The sequence below is a fragment of the Amphiura filiformis genome, chromosome 7 (assembly GCF_039555335.1).
Source record: "Amphiura filiformis chromosome 7, Afil_fr2py, whole genome shotgun sequence".
Lineage (NCBI taxonomy): Eukaryota > Metazoa > Echinodermata > Ophiuroidea > Amphilepidida > Amphiuridae > Amphiura > Amphiura filiformis.
The window spans coordinates 64,139,340-64,161,208 of record NC_092634.1 but is presented as its reverse complement, the minus strand read 5'-3'; the positions used below and the strand labels follow the sequence as shown (position 1 = coordinate 64,161,208).

Here is a 21,869-nt window from a genome sequence, read left to right as displayed (position 1 = left end):
ACCGTGCAATGTAATGCAATGTTATAAGAGTGTAATGCAATGCAATGTAATAAGAGTGTGGTGCAATGTAATGTAATAAGAATGTAATGCAATGTAATAAGAGTGTAATGCAATGTAATGTAATAAGAGTGTAATGCAATGTAATGTAATGTAATGCAATGCAATGTAATAAGAGTGCAATGCAGTGTAATAAGCGTGTAATTCATGGCAATGTACTGCAATATATGAGTGTAGTGTGATGAAATGTAATGCAATGCGATGCAATAAGCGGATAATAATGCAATATAATAAGAGTGTAATGCAATGTAATGTAATAAGAGTGTTATATAATGCAAGGAAATGAGAGTGTAATGCAATGTAATAAGAGTGTAATGCAATGCAATGTAATAAGAGTGTAATGCAATGTAATGTAATAAGAGTGTAATGCAATGTAATGTAATAAGAGTGTAATGCAATGTAATGTAATAAGAGTGTAATGCAATGTAATGTAATAAAAGTGTAATGCAATGCAATGTAATGTAATAAGAGTGCAATATAATGTAATAAGAGTGCAATGTAATGTAATAAGAGTGTAATGTAATGTAATAAGAGTGCAATGTAATGTAATGTAATAAGAGAGTAATGCAATGTAATGTAATAAGAGTGTAATGTAATGTAATGTAATAAGAGTGCAATGTAATGTAATGTAATAAGAGGGTAATGCAATGTAATGTAATAAGAGTGCAATGCAATGTAATAAGAGTGCAATGTAATGTAATGTAATAAGAGAGTAATGCAATGTAATGTAATAGGAGTGTAATGTAATGTAATGTAATAAGAGTGTAATGCAATGCAACGTAATAAGAGTGTAATGCAATGTAATAAGAGTGTAATGCAATGTAATGTAATAAGAGTGTAATGCAATGAAATGTAATAAAAGTGTAATGCAATGTAATGTAATAAATTATCATATCAAACAACCGTGCAATGTAATGCAATGTTATAAGAGTGTAATGCAATGCAATGTAATAAGAGTGTGGTGCAATGTAATGTAATAAGAATGTAATGCAATGTAATAAGAGTGTAATGCAATGTAATGTAATAAGAGTGTAATGCAATGTAATGTAATGTAATGCAATGCAATGTAATAAGAGTGCAATGCAGTGTAATAAGCGTGTAATTCATGGCAATGTACTGCAATATATGAGTGTAGTGTGATGAAATGTAATGCAATGCGATGCAATAAGCGGATAATAATGCAATATAATAAGAGTGTAATGCAATGTAATGTAATAAGAGTGTTATATAATGCAAGGAAATGAGAGTGTAATGCAATGTAATAAGAGTGTAATGCAATGCAATGTAATAAGAGTGTAATGCAATGTAATGTAATAAGAGTGTAATGCAATGTAATGTAATAAGAGTGTAATGCAATGTAATGTAATAAGAGTGTAATGCAATGTAATGTAATAAAAGTGTAATGCAATGCAATGTAATGTAATAAGAGTGCAATATAATGTAATAAGAGTGCAATGTAATGTAATAAGAGTGTAATGTAATGTAATAAGAGTGCAATGTAATGTAATGTAATAAGAGAGTAATGCAATGTAATGTAATAAGAGTGTAATGTAATGTAATGTAATAAGAGTGCAATGTAATGTAATGTAATAAGAGGGTAATGCAATGTAATGTAATAAGAGTGCAATGCAATGTAATAAGAGTGCAATGTAATGTAATGTAATAAGAGAGTAATGCAATGTAATGTAATAGGAGTGTAATGTAATGTAATGTAATAAGAGTGTAATGCAATGCAACGTAATAAGAGTGTAATGCAATGTAATAAGAGTGTAATGCAATGTAATGTAATAAGAGTGTAATGCAATGAAATGTAATAAAAGTGTAATGCAATGTAATGTAATAAAAGTGTAATGCAATGTAATGTAATGTAATAAGAGTGCAATATAATGTAATAAGAGTGCAATGTAATGTAATAAGAGTGTAATGCAATGTAATGTAATGTAATGAGAGTGTAACGCAATGAAATGTAATAAGAGTGTAATGTAATGTAATGTAATAAGAGTGTAATGCAATGCAATGTAATAAGAGTGTAATATAATTTAATAAGAGTGCAATGTAATGTAATAAGAGTGTAATGCAATGTAATGTAATAAAAGTGTACTGCAATGCAATGTAATGTAATAAGAGTGCAATATAATGTAATAAGAGTGCAATGTAATGTAATAAGAGTGTAATGCAATGTAATGTAATGTAATGAGAGTGTAATGCAATGAAATGTAATAAGAGTGCAATGTAATGTAATGTAATAAGAGAGTAATGCAATGTAATGTAATAAGAGTGTAATGTAATGTAATGTAATAAGATTGTAATGTAATGTAATAAGAGTGTAATGTAATGCAATGTAATAAGAGTGTAATGCAATGTAATGTAATAAGAGTGTAATGCAATGCAATGTAATAAGAGTGTAATGCAATGCAATGTAATAAGAGTGTAATGCAATGAAATGTAATAAGAGTGTAATGCAATGAAATGTAATAAGAGTGTAATGCAATGTAATGTAATAAGAGTGTAATGTAATGTAATAAGAGTGTAATGCAATGTAATGTAATAAGAGTGTAATGCAATGTAATGTAATAAGAGTGTAATGCAATGTAATGTAATAAGAGTGTAATGTAATGTAATAAGAGTGTAATGCAATGTAATGTAATAAGAGTGTAATGTAATGTAATAAGAGTGTAATGTAATGTAATAAGAGTGTAATGCAATGTAATGTAATAAGAGTGTAATGCAATGTAATGTAATAAGAGTGTAATGCAATGTAATGTAATAAGAGTGTAATGTAATGTAATAAGAGTGTAATGCAATGTAATGTAATAAGAGTGTAATGTAATGTAATAAGAGTGTAATGCAATGTAATGTAATAAGAGTGTAATGCAATGTAATGTAATAAGAGTGTAATACAATGTAATGTAATAAGAGTGTAATGTAATGTAATAAGAGTGTAATGTAATGCAATGTAATAAGAGTGTAATGCAATGAAATGTAATAAGAGTGTAATGCAATGAAATGTAATAAGAGTGTAATGCAATGAAATGTAATAAGAGTGTAATGCAATGAAATGTAATAAAAGTGTAATGCAATGTAATGTAATAAAAGTGTAATGCAATGCAATGTAATGTAATAAGAGTGCAATATAATGTAATAAGAGTGCAATGTAATGTAATAAGAGTGTAATGCAATGTAATGTAATAAGAGTGTAATGCAATGTAATACAGTGTAATGCAATCACGGTTGTTTGATGACATGTAAAACTGAGTCATTTTAAGAAAAAGTTGAACAATGATGGCGCTATTTATCTTAAAAGGGAATTTTCAAAAACCTTTTATCATGAAATGTAAGATATAAGTCATATTATTTGGCTAATTGAAATTTAAAATAAATGTAAATAGCGCCCTCAATTTGCAAACAAATGTACAGTTTATAAAATAGAAATTACTCGCAAAATGCAGAAAAGGATAAATAATTTGATATAGAAATGAAAAATGTTAAAAATTGCTTAAAATATATTTTGTGTATAAACAGTTTATTACCGTGACAACTGTTGGCATTATTCAGGTAAAGACAAATTAATAAATGATCATATCAAACAACCGTGCAATGTAATGCAATGTTATAAGAGTGTAATGCAATGCAATGTAATAAGAGTGTGGTGCAATGTAATGTAATAAGAATGTAATGCAATGTAATAAGAGTGTAATGCAATGTAATGTAATAAGAGTGTAATGCAATGTAATGTAATGTAATGTAATGCAATGTAATAAGAGTGCAATGCAGTGTAATAAGCGTGTAATTCATGGCAATGTACTGCAATATATGAGTGTAGTGTGATGAAATGTAATGCAATGCGATGCAATAAGCGGATAATAATGCAATATAATAAGAGTGTAATGCAATGTAATGTAATAAGAGTGTTATACAATGCAAGGAAATGAGAGTGTAATGCAATGTAATAAGAGTGTAATGCAATGCAATGTAATAAGAGTGTAATGCAATGTAATGTAATAAGAGTGTAATGCAATGTAATGTAATAAGAGTGTAATGCAATGTAATGTAATAAGAGTGTAATGCAATGTAATGTAATAAGAGTGTAATGCAATGTAATGTAATAAGAGTGTAATGCAATGTAATGTAATAAGAGTGTAATGCAATGTAATGTAATAAAAGTGTAATGCAATGCAATGTAATGTAATAAGAGTGCAATATAATGCAATATAATGTAATGTAATAAGAGTGCAATGTAATGTAATAAGAGTGTAATGCAATGCAATGTAATAAGAGTGTAATGCAATGTAATGTAATAAGAGTGTAATACAATGTAATGTAATAAGAGTGTAATGCAATGTAATGTAATGCAATGTAATGTAATAAGAGAGTAATGCAATGTAATGTAATAAGAGTGTAATGCAATGTAATGTAATAAGAGTGTAATGCAATGTAATGTAATAAGAGTGTAATGCAATGTAATGTAATAAGAGTGTAATGCAATGTAATGTAATAAGAGTGTAATGCAATGTAATGTAATAAGAGTGTAATGCAATGTAATGTAATAAGAGAGTAATGCAATGTAATGTAATAAGAGTGTAATGCAATGTAATGTAATAAGAGTGTAATGCAATGTAATGTAATAAGAGTGTAATGCAATGTAATGTAATAAAAGTGTAATGCAATGTAATGTAATAAGAGTGCAATATAATGTAATAAGAGTGCAATGTAATGTAATAAGAGTGTAATGCAATGCAATGTAATAAGAGTGTAATGCAATGTAATGCAATAAGAGTGTAATGCAATGTAATGTAATAAGAGTGTAATGCAATGTAATGTAATAAGAGTGTAATACAATGTAATGTAATAAGAGTGTAATGTAATGTAATGTAATAAGAATGTAATGCAATGTAATGCAATAAGAGTGTAATGCAATGTAATGTAATGTAATGAGAGTGTAATGCAATGCAATGTAATAAGAGTGTAATGCAATGTAATGTAATAAGAGTGTAATGCAATGCAACGTAATAAGAGTGTAATGTAATGTAATGTAATAAGAATGTAATGCAATGCAACGTAATGAGAGTGTAATGTCATGTAATGTAATAAGAGTGTAATGCAATGCAACGTAATAAGAGTGTAATGTAATGTAATGTAATAAGAATGTAATGCAATGCAACGTAATAAGAGTGTAATGTAATGTAATGTAATAAGAGTGTAATGCAATGTAATGTAATGTAATGTAATAAGAGTGTAATGCAATGTAATGTAATAAGAGTGTAATACATTGTAATGTAATGTAATGTTATAAAAGTGTAATGTAATGTAATGTTATAAATGTGTAATGTAATGTAATAAGAGTGTAATGTAATGCAATGTAATGTAATAAGAGTGTAATACATTGTAATGTAATGTAATGTTATAAAAGTGTAATGTAATGTAATAAGAGTGTAATGTAATGTAATGTAATGTAATGTTATAAAATTGTAATGTAATGTAATAAGAGTGTAATGCAATGCAATGTTAAATGATATACCATTTTAAAGCTTATGATATATATTTTCTAAATACGAAATAAAACAAAATTGACCGGGGCCGACTTTACGGCTGATTCGTAGTGTCCGGTCACATATTATAAGAGTATAATGTAATGTAATGTAATGTAATGTAAGGCAATGCAATGCAATATAATCTGCTGAAATTCAGTATAACTGTTGCAGATATTAATGCATTACCAGCACGTATCAACTTACATTCGAGAGTAGTTAATTTTATAATTAAGTTGGTTTTTTATTATAATTTTTTTGCCTAAATGCAATTACGATTTGTTCATTTCCATTTTTGCAGGTATCCTATTAAAGATAATACAGTACGACATCGAGATTGGATGTTAATTACAACTAATTAACCGACTTAAAATCCTACCATATACGCAGCTAACATCATGAAATTTGACGAAATATTGACTCATTTAGGAGCTTTTGGACCGTATCAAAGGCGCGTATACTTTCTGTTATGCTTAATCAGCATTCCTGGTGCTTGGCATAAATTAGGCCAAGTATTTTTTGCGGGAAATAGCAATTTTTGGTGTGCAAACACAGTGGAAAATGGCACAGTAATACACCAAAACCGTTCTGCTCCGGCACAAAATGATTTAGCCAGCTCCATAGGGACTTGTATGATGATGAATAACAGAACAGAATTGAATCCATCTCGAAGTCCCAATATAACCAATATTTCTGAAGACGATGTCGTCGCATGCGATGCGGGTTGGGAGTTCGATCATAGTCAATATAAGTCAACCATTATTGAAGATGTAAGTTATAGCCACACCGTAAAAACTCGATAGTTAGCACATGTGCTTACTATCGAGCGCTTTTAAAGCATGCAAACATGAAGAGCCCCATCTGAAAAGGGTTTTTAAGTACATAATCAATATAATTTACATAGTTATATACGAACAAGTAAAACTGCACATTTGTATCTCAACCCAATTAGCTCAGTTGGGGTAAAGCGCCGGACTTTGGTACAATTTCATGTTTTCAAAAGCATTCGATAGTAAGCACATACATGTATGCTAACTATTGAGTTTTTACGGTAGGCTAATGTTTGATTTGCTCCACAGCGACAGCCTAATTTTCCTCGAATTGCTACTTTTTGCATGATTATAATGCCCGATGATGTACTAATAAGAAACACTAAACGCCTGAGGTGGCTCAATTACAGTTAGTTTTATAATCAACCCGGGGTTATAGGTACCGATTTCACCGATCCAGTGATGACAAATGGCGTAAATCAGGTGGGGTAGGGGAACATAAAGTGGGGATAATATCAAATGCCCCCCCCCCCCACACACACACATACACATACACATATTTTGGTCAATCCCATACATTATATAGCTGCTACCTTATAGCCAAATAATAATTTCATCCGGCAGCTATTGCAGATGTGACCTTCTTGTACAAACCTCCCAATAAACAGTAGTAAGGTTTTATTTCTTTATTCATTTTTGCTTATTGTGATTTCTTATAGTATTCTTTGGTATGCGACAGGAAAGGATTGTCTCATGTAGCTCAGTCTGTTTTCTTTGCTGGGAATCTAGCAGGATCTGTGCTATTTGGGTCCATGGCTGATTGGTATGTATAACATAAATCTTAAAATGAATCACTGGACCTTTTTATTCATTCTTATATTTTTCATTTTAAACTCATGAAATCTTTTGTTCTGCCTGACCTTCTCAATAATTGTACTACTTACGATTCATTACGCTACTTGTTCCCTTAAAAGTTTCATCAATTTTACTTGGGAGCTTTAAGTCCCAAAAGAATTGTTCCCTGTCCCTTAAATGCATACAGCCAGGGCTACGTGATACAGATTGATAGTTTATATAGCTGCATCATGTGATCATGTTCGAAGTGACCTTCAACTATAAGCAATTTGTTTATATCAAATGTTGGTGTTATGCTATGATTGATACTGGCATCACGAGTATGGTGTAATGAGTTACTATCGCCCTAGTGAAACATGGCCATTTTTCTAAGGAGTCTGCAGCGTAATTTGCTGTTTCTGCACTCGGTTGCACCAGATCTAAGAAATCAATGAACTGTTTATTCACTCGGGTAGCACCAGATCTAAACAATCACAAAACATGTTTCTGTTCTCGGCTGCACCAGATCTTACTAATCAAAAGAACTGTTTCTGCTCTCGGTTGTATCACATCTAAATAATCAAAGGGTCCTTTTCTACACTTGGTTGCACTAAATATAACCAATCAAAAGAACTGTTTCTGCACTCGGTTGCACCAGATCTAACCAATCAAAAGAACTTTTTTTGCACTCGGTTGCACCAGATCTAACCAATCAAAAGAACTGTTTCTGTTCTCGGCTGCACCAGGTGTAACCAATCAAAAGAACTGTTTCTGTTCTCGGCTGCACCAGGTGTAACCAAGCAAAAAACTATTTCTTTACTCTGCTGCACCAGATGTAACCAATCAAAAGAACTGTTTCTGCACTCGGTTGTATCACATCTAACCAATCAAAAGAACTGTTTCTGCACTCGGTATCACATCTAACCAATCAAAAGAACTGTTTCTGCAATCGGTTGTATCACATCTAACCAATCAAAAGAACTGTTTCTGCACTCGGTTGTATCACATCTAACCAATCAAAAGAACTGTTTCTGCAATCGGTTGTATCACATCTAACCAATCAAAAGAACTGTTTCTGCACTCGGCTGTATCACATCTAACCAATCAAAAGAACTGTGTCTGCACTCGGTTGTATCACATCTAACCAATCAAAAGAACTGTTTCTGCAATCGGTTGTATCACATCTAACCAATCAAAAGAACTGTTTCTGCACTCAGTTGTATCACATCTAACCAATCAAAAGAACTGTTTCTGCAATCGGTTGTATCACATCTAACCAATCAAAAGAACTGTTTCTGCACTCGGTTGTATCACATCTAACCAATCAAAAGAACTGTTTCTGCAATCGGTTGTATCACATCTAACCAATCAAAAGAACTGTTTCTGCAATCGGTTGTATCACATCTAACCAATCAAAAGAACTATTTCTTTACTCTGCTGCACCAGATGTAACCAATCAAAAGAATTGTTTTTGCACTCGGTTGCATCAAATCTAACCAATCAAAAGAACTGCTCATGCACTCGGTTACATCACATCTAACCAGTCAAAAGAACTGTTTCTGTACTCGGTTGCATCACATCTAACCAAATAAAATATCTGTTCCTGCACTCGGTTGTATCACATCTAACCAATTAAAAGAACTGTTTCTGCTCTCGGTTGTTTCACATCTAAAGGCTTAATGTTAAATTATCCTTGACATCTTTGATGAAATTGAAGTGACAGAAGTAGGTAGTTAGATGTCCAAAATAATGTTCCACAATCAAGATAACAAAAATTTTTGCAATATTCGCTAAAATGTTTCCCAGAAACGGGCCTCTAAAATTTAATCGGTACTGCATTTGTTTCTGATAAATGGCAACATTACTTTTTTGATCGGTTTGTAGCAGAATCCAAAAAAAGGAAACGCTATCACTTGGTGTTGTTTGGAGCGACATAATTATTTGAAGAAAAAAGGAGTCTGCAGCGTAATGTGCTGTTTCTGCACTCGGTTGCACCAGATCTAAGAAATCAATGAACTGTTTATTCACTCGGGTAGCACCAGATCTAAATAATCACAAAACATGTTTCTGTTCTCGGCTGCACCACATCTTACTAATCAAAAGAACTGTTTCTGCTCTCGGTTGTATCACATCTAAATAATCAAAGGGTCCTTTTCTACACTTGGTTGCACCAAATATAACCAATCAAAAGAACTGTTTCTGCACTCGGTTGCACCAGATCTAACCAATCAAAAGAACTGTTTCTGCACTTGGTTGCACCATATCTAACCAATCAAAAGAACTTTTTTGCACTCGGTTGCACCAGATCTAACCAATCAAAAGAACTGTTTCTGTTCTCGGCTGCACCAGGTGTAACCAAGCAAACAACTATTTCTTTACTCTGCTGCACCAGATGTAACCAATCAAAAGAACTGTTTCTGCAATCGGTTGTATCACATCTAACCAATCAAAAGAACTGTTTCTGCACTCGGTTGTATCAGATCTAGCCAATCAAAAGAACTGTTTCTGCAATCGGTTGTATCACATATAACCAATCAAAAGAATTGTTTTTGCACTCGGTTGCATCAAATCTAACCAATCAAAAGAACTGCTCATGCACTCGGTTACATCACATCTAACCAATCAAAAGAACTGTTTCTGTACTCGGTTGCATCACATCTAACCAAATAAAATATCTGTTCCTGCACTCGGTTGTATCACATCTAACCAATTAAAAGAACTGTTTCTGCTCTCGGTTGTTTCACATCTAAAGGCCTAATGTTAAATTATCCTTGACATCTGTGATGAAATTGAAGTGACAGAAGTAGGTAGTTAGATGTCCAAAATAATGTTCCACAATCAAGATAACACAAAAATTTTGCAATATTCGCTAAAATGTTTCCCAGAAACGGGCCTCTAAAATTTAATCGGTACTGCATTTGTTTCTGATAAATGGCAACATTACTTTTTTGATCGGTTTGTAGCAGAATCCAAAAAAGGAAACGCAATGACTCGGTGTTGTTTGGGGCGACATAATTATTTGAAGAAAAAAGACCATGGAATACGTTTTTGATCCGATTTTGTTGTACTTAGGCTAAATTTACCATTGATACAGGGTAAGTCAAAAAAGCGCAATAGGGCAAGGAATCCCATTCTTTAATGTTTATTTAAATGTCACACTCAATCACCTTTTGTGAAAAAAATGAAGTGAATCGTAACTTTTTTATAGAACCGTTTAATTTTTTTGAGTTCTCTTACTATACTACGATAGCCAATTCAATTATTTGCCATGTATTTTGAATGAGAGCACACAATGCACAATAAAGACACCAAATCTGAAACTGACTTTATATTAAATCAAGGATGATTTTTGCGTTCTTTCAATTCTTTTTTTTTTTTTTTTTTTTTTTGGTTCAAACAAACTTTCCAACATTACTTGAGTCCTTCATACATCACCCGATTCCAACTCCAGTTGTTCTCTATTCCCAATATGCCCAACTTACTGGATATTTTGTAATTCACTCCACTTCAATTTACACGCACGGGGTGTACACAGCTTTTTTAATAACGCAATTAATTCCTTTTTTTTTTTCCTGCTCTCACTTTTCATGTTTGAGTTTTAATATAACATGGTTAATTCATGTTTTTAAGTCTGGAATGTACATCATTATTTAGCTACTACGTACCACAAAACGCCTTACAAAACGTTTTGGGTTATATGAAGGTTGTATATAATAAATGGTATGCCTATAAAACGTTTTATTAAGGGGGTACTACACCCCTAGCTAATGTTTTGCATATTTTTGCGTTTTTCTCAAAACTTATAGCGCATTGGTGACAAGTAAAATATGTATATTATAGGGGCAAGGACTACAACTACTGCACTGAAAATTCAGCAACTCAAGGCAAGTAGTTAATGATTTATTGATCAAATATTGGTTTTCCCTCATTTTTGACTGTAACACCACAACTGTTGCCTGTGCTGAAATAAAATTTCCAGTGTAACAGTTGTAATCCTTGCCCCTGTAATATACATATCTTACTTGTCACTAATGCTCTATAATGTTTGAGAAAAATGCAAAAATAGGCACAAAATTGGGCAGGGGTGTAGTACCCCCTTAACATTCAAAACATTGTTGAAAATATGTGTAAAACGAAACATTTTAACATATACACCAAATTACATTGTGAACGAGGCCTTCACTTATATACCTGCGAGGAAAGGATGAACATGATGACCTTTCGTATTGAAGATATACATTTTTCCCAAATGAGCTAAAACATTCAGCTACATACACTTTAAGTCAATGTCATTAGATTTATAAAGATTACTTCGAGGACTGCTAAATGTAATTTTTTGATAACTTGTCATAAAATTTGTATCATATCTCGAATTTCAAAAAAATCAAATTATTTGATATCAGAAGGACATTTCCTCGCATTCAGAATGCAAGTTGGTGTGTCTGTTGTGCTCTCAGGTCCTACAAAAATACTGTACAAACTTATCCGAGCCCTGCAGCGTTTACAAAATATTTTGAAAAACTGCTTGTCAAAACATATTTTTCAAAAACATTTGGACAACATTTTTTTAAAGATATTGTTGTACTGTTTTTTTTCATACGAAACGTTTTCATGACTCGGCCTTTAAATGTTATTAAACGGTATTGATCAAAACAAACACACGTTTATAACGTTTTAAAAACATTTTGTGTGTGTGTGGATGTGTTTGCTAGGTATGGCATGGCATTATATTGAATACTGAACCGTGATTTTTATTTTTTTATGTTTTCCTGCTATAACGTTTGCTGCTTTGGGTAATTCATGCACATTTCAAGTTTATAATGTGTAGCGCTATAATTTATGACATCGTATTAATTGATGAGCCGTGAAACATCAAATATTGTACTCTATAGCGCTATTCGAAATCCGATTCCGACACAGGTGGTTGACCTCAGCGTGTTCGAGGCCACCGCAACATATATATGGAAAAACATGGCACAATGTCATCGCCCCGATATCTTCATGAGGTCAGGCTTTTTTTTTGACTGCCTCCACGAGAAGGTGCAGCTAGAATACGATGCGCTATAGTTCGGCACATATAAAATCAGAATTTTTTGTCAGTTTTTGAGTTCAAGACGCACGGTTCTTTCTCAAGACGCAAGCTAACGACTATCATATCCGTTCAACATATATATTCAATTGCAAGGATCTAAATCTGGCTTCTTTAGAATAAAAAAATTACGGGAGATATTCATCATTTTCTATCCCGGTATCCAAAGTTTTATCGTCTGAATATCAAATCGTGCATAGCACATTCACGTGTATCGATCCCGGGTATTCATTTTAGTATCAAGTAATTATTAGCCAGGCTTACCAAGTAATTATTAGCCAGGCGATGTTGGTGTATATGGTGCCAGTCTCAAATAGTTTGCCGTCGAAACGATACAATAAAGAGATTGCGATTTCCAAACGTAGAATCGAACGTACGTGGAATCTATTCAAAATCCCATCACAGGAAAGTGGTTTTGAATATATTCCTCGTAAGTTCAATTGTTACAATTCTGTATCAACTTTGTAGGTGATGTGTTATTACAGTGATAAATTTGAGCTCGGTGAGTTATATATAACCTTGCTCCACTTCATTGAATAATGGTATCGTGGCGCCCTGACTGTTTATAGTGGTCGTACAAGCAAAGATTATACGGCAATATCCATGGATTTCGAAGGATATCCATTCCATATAATATGCGGCAATAACCAGTATTGGTCTGTTTATACCGTATAAAATGCACTTATACGCTACATACCGGATAATCTGGCTCACTATAAACACGCTCAGTGAGTGAGATTATTCAGTGTGATCCAGAAATTGAGTACACTTGTTTTTGCTTGTCCAGATCTCGTGATGATTTAAACCTCCGGGCACGTTCTATTAAACTACAGCGTACACAACTATCTGTGGAATTTGCGGCGCTTTGTGTTGGCGCGAAATTTGAACTCACAATGCGGTTAGTCACTGATAAATTTAAATGTTCCCGGGCAAAAAGCTGCTCAAAATCAAAAGTACATAGTCGATTTTTTTAATCGAGGTTTCACGGTAGCGGGTATATCCAAAAATCAGAATTGTTCAATAATTTTTGAGCCCTATTATGCCAATATGTGCGCATTCAACAACAAATGTATACTTCATGTTTATTATCACTAATGATATAACACTTTTTTGATCATTTATGGAATGCATTGTGATCAACATCGGTATAATTTCGAGATCAACTGAATGCGTTCATCATGATTTATATCATATATTTTTTATTGATCAAAAATCGACTATGGATAGTCTAAGGCATATCGTCTAAGTTGGTCCTATAGCAGAATCAGTGCCCCGATACTTACCGATGGCTCTTTCTATCGTACCCTGAACATTTGCACAGTGCTTTTTTTTTTTTTTAAACGAAAAACGATAACACTCTGCAAATGCTGAATTATAGGGTCCACAAGTTATAAGTTCCCCCTAAATACTTTTTAGAATAAATCGAAAAATATTTGAAGAAATGCAAACATGTATGGGTAAAACAAAAATGTATGGGTAGTCTTACCTGTTTTACACATACGGACCAAATTATAGCGTCACACGTCATTGCGTTCAGTCACAATGGTTCATTGTGTAAAAAAAAAGAAACCATTTTAAACAGTGATAAAAGTTGCATCTGAGTCTATAGGATTCAACTCTGAAACAATACAGTCAGCCAGGTCTATTCATGTGTTTGAAAGAAAATCTGACTGCTATGCACTCAGGTGCAACTTTTAAAACGGCCTCTTTTCTTACACAATTATTAACCATTGTGATTGAACGCAACGATGTGTGACGCTACAAATTGGTCCACACGTGTAAAACAAATAGGGCTATACATATCTTTTTTAAATTTTTACATTTCGTAAAATATTTTTTGACTTCTTTTAAAAAGTATTATGGGGTACTTATAAGTTGTGTATTGGTTTATATAATTCATTACACCACCAGGCTAGTCGGTAAAAACACAGAGTCATCGGTACTTTAACCGGACGCCGATAGTGCTATAGGACAACTTCAGACGTGGTACCTAATGGGAGTTTGGCTCATATTCTAATAAAGATTTTTCTTCTCGTTTTATAGTATCGGTCGCACTCGTACCATGTTAGTAGCATTAATCATGTGGTTTGGCTCAGCCATTGGTACTATATTTGCCCGTGACGTATACACCTATATGACACTAAGATTTTTCGTTTCCTGTGGTGCTTATGGCACTTTTCTGCCTTCGTATATTCTAGGTATGAGAACGTAGCTTAGCTCGTAATAGGTGGATTGATATGCATGTTAGTTTTTACGTTGTAGATTCAATTCTCTTCCAACCGAGACACGTATGATAATAAACTTGCAAGAGTCATCTTTGAACACCATATCATTTGACTAAATCAATGTTATACAGAATGGGTTAAATGATTATGAATTGGGTGTGTACTTATAATTTTAGGGCACCCTGGTCCATAGATCCGGGCCTGTGGGCAAGTGCAGGGCATAGACTCCATAAGATTTTAAATATTAGGGAGACCATCCATATGAGGCCGAAAATTTCCATTAGGCGGAGGTGCCGTATTTAGCGTTAGCTTTATACATTTATACATGCTTTGCCTATGGTCAAATTATTAAGGGACCAGGCCCTTCCGTCCCTGGAGCCACTCCGAGTGAGTGTGTGTGTGGGCGTGTTAATGAATGTGAGGTGTAGTTTGCTTGAGTGTGGGGGTTTGTGGTGTAAACATTGTATTTATCCAACTAATGTTACACGAAGAGCTTTCTAACCTTCATTTGACCTAATACAGGCACTGAATTTGTAGGACCATCCATGCGTAACATTGCAGGTATAGCCAATGAATTTGCCTTTGCAACAGGGATCATGACGTTAGCAGGTATAGCTTACTTCATACGAGATTGGAGGAATCTACAGATCGCTATCACTGTACCCGTAGTCTTATTTTTTCTTTACATACCGTGAGTTTGCTGACTTATAAGCAGTGATATTTTGTGGCGCAAAATTCCACACCACGTACCGTACCTCGAAATTGTTAACGAGGTTTGCATAAGAGGTGGATGAGGAGTTCTATAGTTATAGCTACCGTGCGTAAAACGTGTTGGTCGTATTCAGCCCTTACTCAAATGGTCCAGCAACAACAACAACAAGCAGCTTTTATATAGCGCCGTAACATGAGCAAACACGACCTTGGCGCTTTACAAAAAAATATCTTATACTACACATCTTACGTTACTAATTAACAAATAAACAAAGCAGCATGACCACGCTCTGCGCATAATTATTAACAACGGTATACTGCACTCCGCATCCGTCTCGTAGCTAAAACCCAAGATTTTGCGCAAAACCTACTCCTAGTTTTCTTACGCTTGTCGAAAATATATTGTAGTCAGTTATACATCATATTGTCCTCGTATAAACCTTTATAATAATATAACTTTTTAAGACGTAAAGTGCCTACCACGGGCAGTGGCAATGGCTTTGACGTGCCTTCAAAATGCCATAAACAGCGCCCTCGTTATAGTACAATAAAATGAGTCGGTTTCTAGTAAAGTGTTATTCGTTATTATGACAAAATCATGACAGAGCTGATGTTTCTGGTCTTCTTTTTTCGTAGTTTCTTAGCAGAATCTGCAAGATGGCTGATATCTCGTGGAAAATATGACAAAGCTGAGAAAATCATCAGAAGGGTTGCAGAGGTGAACAAAAAACAACTTCCATCAGAGTTGTTCACGAAAGATGAGGCAAGTAAAACATAGGACGCGGAACTGGGGGTATGGGGGACATGTCCCCCTACATATAGAGGAAAAAAGCAATAATATTGCTCTTTCCATGTTCCTTTATAGCACGAAATAATACCCTCTTTCGGGCACAAATGGGGTAAAATTGCTTCATTTTGCGCGCTTCGTGTGCATTGGTCCATTAAATAGTAAATCAAACCTTCGATAGGGGGTTAAATAGTCTAAAATTGAAATTTTTCGCGCGCTTCGCGCCCGCAAAAAGGTCCAGTAGAACCAATACTCTTCATGAAATGTTCTATTACTCCGCAATAATCAAACGCCCTGTGTTGCCAGATTGTTATTGATTATGGTTTTCTTGTTTACATCTTTCTGAACTCATTTCCAAACGATTTCCGATCTCCTGCTGAAAAGGTCTAAAAGGAGCCTACAGACTTTCTAGTGGTTGTAGAATATACGATGTAACATATCTCCGGTTAAACTATTCACATTCTAGTACAGTATCTACCTGGGTTTAATGTGCATTCCCCCAGGACTCTACCAAACCAACTGTTTAGCTTCCTTTTATGGTCCTATAACACATTCAAAATGTTAACAAAAAATATTTCCCGGCACTCCGGCCATATTCAAGGTTAAAGGTCAACACAGTGGTCAAATTTCAAAATTGCTCGAATACTAGGAGTCTCTAGCGGCCTTTATGCCCAACATAATATCCTGGGTACTATAGCACCCATTGCTGGAAGACTGAGAAATAAATGAGCATTTCATCTCAATGTTATTCTGTTTGGATTTCAGACCGATAATACGGAACAGCCTGCAAACTTTTTAGTCTTATTTAAGACTCCGAATATGGCATGTAAAACTATGAACGTTATGTGGAATTGGTAAGTTATTATACCATTGTTTTTTTTTTCTTAAATCTTAAACAAATTAATATGAAACACAATCACTCTCTGGCGCGAGACTCTTTTTTTACTCACTGCAATGAAGCAATAACATCGCCCTCATCGTTCGGTGCAAGTTGCGGTTCATAGCATAGTCTGGGTTTCGTCACTATGAGAGCTTTAAATGCAAATGACTCTGACATGTCTTATGCAGGGATATACGAAACTGACACAACGAAGGGGTGAACAAAAGATAAAGAAACATTTGAGTATTCAGACGGAAACAGGCATTTTTTGAAAGAATGCGAAAAACACCATTTTAATGTCATGCATAAAATTGATGGATCTTGAATGTATTTATTAATTCTGAAGGTGCGTCAACAGTCTTGTCTACTACGGCATAGCACTCAACATCCCTAATCTCGGATCCAATGATTACTTGGCATTTTTCTTCTCTGGATTGGTAGAATTCCCAGCCTATTTCTATACTATGTGGGCATGTCAACACTTTGGCGGTCGAAAACTGAATTTGGCGGGAACACTGATTCTGTCTGGTACTACATGCGTGATTACCAGTTTCTTAGGTAAGATTTATTCATGGCTTAGTCTCGACGCGATTTCTGCATACCGACGAATACTTGATTACTATAAACCGTTCCTTTATAACACAACACGTGCAGTTAGCGACTACGGCATTGCACGGTAAAAGAGAATAAAGTCACCCTCTCCAGTCAGAATAACATTGTAGTTAACTGTGGTTCGTCAGTACAAGACACCGATATACGATACTGAGGGCCCCTGAGGTCTAGTTTTCTTTGCTTTTATGGGCCCGTAAAGGTATGCTTTCTTTATCTTTACGAGCCCCGGGGGTAACGCACCCCCTTAACCCCTCTTGTCGGCGGCACTGTGTGTATACAATTGCATGACCAGCCTGTTGTTTTCATTATTCCAGATCCTGGTTTGGCCGTCACCTGCGTTGCCATGCTGGGTAAATTCAGCGCTGCGGCATCGTTCTCTATTATCTATATTTTCTCCGCTGAAATCTACCCCACTCCCGTCAGGTAAATGAATAAAGAACCACTAACTGCGAAATGTGGATATCCAACTTGTTTGACCCGCAGGGCTACAAAGAAGCACTAACCGCAAAATATTGATATCCAACAAGCTTAAACTATAAATTAACCCCAGAAAGAGGGCAGGGCTTGAAAAATGAGGGAAATTATGGGGTAAAAAGTAAAAATAAAAGTAGAGTTAGGGTTAGGGCCGGTTAGGGGCTAGGGTTGGGATTAGGATTAGGGTTTAGGGTTACGGTTTAGGTTTTAGGGTTAGGGTTTAGGGTTAGGTTTTAGGGTTAGGGTTTAGGGTTAGGGGTATTAATTATGTTGCAAATTTAAAATACGTACTACGTATTTTGACAACGGGGTACACCGTGCCCATACGTATGCTGTAATACAGCATATCCATCCCAGCAGGGCATTTACCGTGCTCATACGACCCGTATGTACACAATGTGTTACGTGTACATATGTGTGTATCGGGTGTCTCATGATATTAAAAAAGAACGTTTATAGTTATGTGTAATTTGTTAGTATAAGAAACAATAACGAATAATACAGCTCATTTATTTTCTAGAACTGCTGGTACTGGTCTTTCATCGGCCGCATCGCGCGTTGGCGGTATGGTGGCGCCCTTGATATTTTTACTGGAGGACACTTGGAAGCCATTACCATTTATGATATTCGGATCATGTGCATTATTAGCTGGTGTTCTGACGCTATTGTTACCAGAGACGAGAAATAAAAACTTACCTGAGACTTTAGAGGAAGGAGAGGAATTTGGAAAGTATGTGACATTTCGTAACTTTTCAATGCATCGGTTTTTACTAATTTATTTCATATTTCATTTCAAAATTAAAAGAATTTTGACTTTTGCTCTTTATATTTTCTCTCCACGTAAAATGTATTATTTGTGTGTATACAGACAGCAAAAGAATTAATTAATTTCACCCCCCCCCCTGCATCTTTTAGCTCGGAAATAAAAACAAAATGTAATATTTACAAGTAGGCAAAGATACAGAGAATACTTGAAGACAGTTTGGTTTCAGGGCTGGGTAATCTACTTTCGATATAACCCCGCGTTGTCTGCCTCGTCACCAGCAGGGCTTTTTGACCGTATCTGGTATACCAAACTCTCTGCACTTGGATTCACTGGGACACTACATGCCTGGTTAACCGACTGTTGTTCTCAATGGCAAAGCATGCATCAGATGTAAATCTGATCAATGCTGGTGTACCTCAGGGTTCCATATTAGGCCCCTTTTGTTTATCATATTCATCGACAAACGTTTCAAATCAGTCCATATAATAAGCTGATGATGCTACCATCATGTCCTTCAGCTAATCCATAAAAGACAGGAGCTCATCTGGTGCATCTCTCAATCAAGATCTAATGGCTTCAACAAAGAACATCCGGTTCGGAAGTACCAAGTGCAAGTCTGTGGTAATCTCGAATACGGAAGGTAACCATCCTGATTCCTGAGCTCAACTTCTTTGGTACAAGGCTGGATCATGAAGCAAACAGCGTATATATTCTTGGTCTTACCCTGTGTAGCGCTATATCGTGCAATCCAATTGTCACTAAACTGACCACGACAGCAGGCTAGAGCCTGGGATTTCAACGAAGAGAGTTGTCCCATACATCATCCTTGCCTAGAGAGCCAAGATGTAGTATGCCAGTACTGCATGCATAGCTGTACCAGTACTATAGTTTTCACACATTTACAGGCTGCACCGGTCACTGTTGTTTGATGGCATGTAAAATGTAGTAATTTTTATGTAAAGGTGAACAATGATGGCGCTATTTATCTTAAATCTTGATTGCATCTTTAAAATGGTTAGATACTTGCATAATGGTATTAGAACATCAGCAAAACAGACTAACAAATAGCAGGGACATTTTCAAAAAACTTTTTATCAGGAAATATAAGGAATAAGTCATTATTTGGCTAATTTTATATATAAAATATATGTAGATAGTGCCCTCAATTTGTACACAAATGTACAGTTTATTTAATAAAAATCACCAAAAAACGGCAGTAAAAGATAAATAATTTGATACTTACTTGTTGGTGCTCTTCTGAAAGCCTATCTACTTACTTTCATTTGGTGATTTCCCCGGGGTGATTTCGTATCTTTTGTTTTCCCGAAATGATATTGAAGTGAAAAATCACTTTTTGATTCGAACTTTTAGTATAATAAAGTTGCATCGGAAATCGGAATCCTTTTGTGTCACATTCTCCCTTTTACTTTTTTCAGACCCAATTGGATGAAGCATTTGTGTGGTTCTGAACAGAAAGAGAAAATACCCCAAGAGCCTAACCTAAATATATCGGACTATAATGGTGGACCGGAATACACAGCATTGGAAACGGAAGAAACTGTATAGGGTGAAGGCTTGACATTAAATTGTCTACAATTTTGGGTCGACAGGGCTAGGAATCGAGTTCATATATAGGCGCGTATAGGCCTATATAAAAATGTAAATAAAAGTTGAAATAATATATCCAAGCATGGAAGAAAGAGATGAGAAGGAACCACAACGACTTCGATCGGCCAAGTTTTAATCCGCTTATCTATTGACGCATGAAAAGAAAAGCTATCAATGGTACTTACTTTCATGTATGATCCATTTACCGCGATCGATGCTTGGCGAAATCATTACTGGAAAAAAACTATAACAAACCCATCCAAGAACAAACAAACGCTACCCAGAAGCAGGGAATCTCTATTATTATCGGGAATTGCCTGTTACACATGATCGCACACAAGGTCGTAGGCAATTGGTCGGACCTCATCTGCTCAGAACATATTGACCTAGGTCAGCATACCGCCATATCCTTCCCGACATGCTTCGTAGCCAAGTCCGTAGAAGAGTGGATCCAAACACTATGTACACAAATATACATTTGGCCACATTTTATTATACGATTAATACGAATTTATTAAACATGGTTACAAATATTCTCTAGCAATTCGGTTATAGATGGAACTGGTAGGCATATTATAAATTCGGGATATTAAATATCTTCCTGACCAGCCAGATCTGCGCATGGTCAAAGACGAGTATCAGACCGACGCAAACTGGCTTAGTCTCCACATCAGCCAGTTTGGTTCCGCCCCTCCACTGGGAGCGTAACCTGTGTAGGAGACTCGGTCGGACCTGGTCGGACCTCATCTCTCCCCATCGATTGTGTCCTATAATCCCCGACATTGCCCTTATGAAGTCACATCGCCCTGCCAGAAGTAAGATTATGGAATTTCACTGATGCTCTGAACATGTATAGTAGCTTTGTTTTGGGATCTACAGTCAAGCTGTTTTCTTGATCGTGTTGTGTAGAAAATGTCCTTTAAAAAATCGAAAAGGTCATCAAAATCGGTCGTTTTTTTGCTGAGTTTCATCTTTAGCAAATAAGGTAAGATTTTGGTGAATTTTTCGATGAAAAATAGATGCAAAATGTTCTTAAATAATGTACAATGTTCCGGTTGAGTCCGGTACATGAAACCTGTTTAATTTAATAGTTTATATGTGTATAATCGTAACTAGCTAACTCGTTTCAGTGCCAAAGACTGCCAACTCTGAGAAAAAAGTCATCAAAGTTCGGGAAAATTGGGCAAAATGGAAGAAAGAGATGTAGGCCATCAATGACCGATGATCACGTCACCAGAGAAAATCCTATAGAGTGCTTGCACGGAAGGTCATTAGTTCAAATCATCCTTCAGACACGCTCCAGAAGACATGCAAATACATGGAGTACAATACCAATCACCTATTTAACGCGGGGTATTGATCAAAGTAAATCCTCATGAATAACAATGTCAATTATATGTCGGTAAAGGGAGTGGACAAAGTGAATGCGTTCGTTGTGGTTCCTTCTTATCTCTTTCTTCCATGATCCAAGTAAATGCAGAACGTTTTCGTTCTTTAAAGCAGAGAAGATGTAAAGAAAGGAGATAGA

General features: G+C 35.1%; 1 protein-coding gene across 1 annotated transcript; it reads left to right on the top strand.

Moving 5' to 3' along the window:
* Positions 1-5,968: 5,968 nt before the first annotated feature.
* On the top strand, positions 5,969-20,416 carry LOC140158003 (organic cation transporter protein-like). The gene is made up of 10 exons (XM_072181252.1): positions 5,969-6,355; positions 7,075-7,178; positions 14,322-14,476; positions 15,026-15,194; positions 15,851-15,977; positions 16,767-16,855; positions 17,228-17,439; positions 17,808-17,916; positions 18,488-18,697; positions 20,170-20,416. Exons 1-10 carry the CDS (start codon positions 5,984-5,986, stop codon positions 20,297-20,299), a joined length of 1,677 nt encoding a protein of 558 aa, XP_072037353.1. The 5' UTR covers positions 5,969-5,983; the 3' UTR covers positions 20,300-20,416.
* The last annotated feature ends 1,453 nt before the right edge of the window (positions 20,417-21,869 follow it).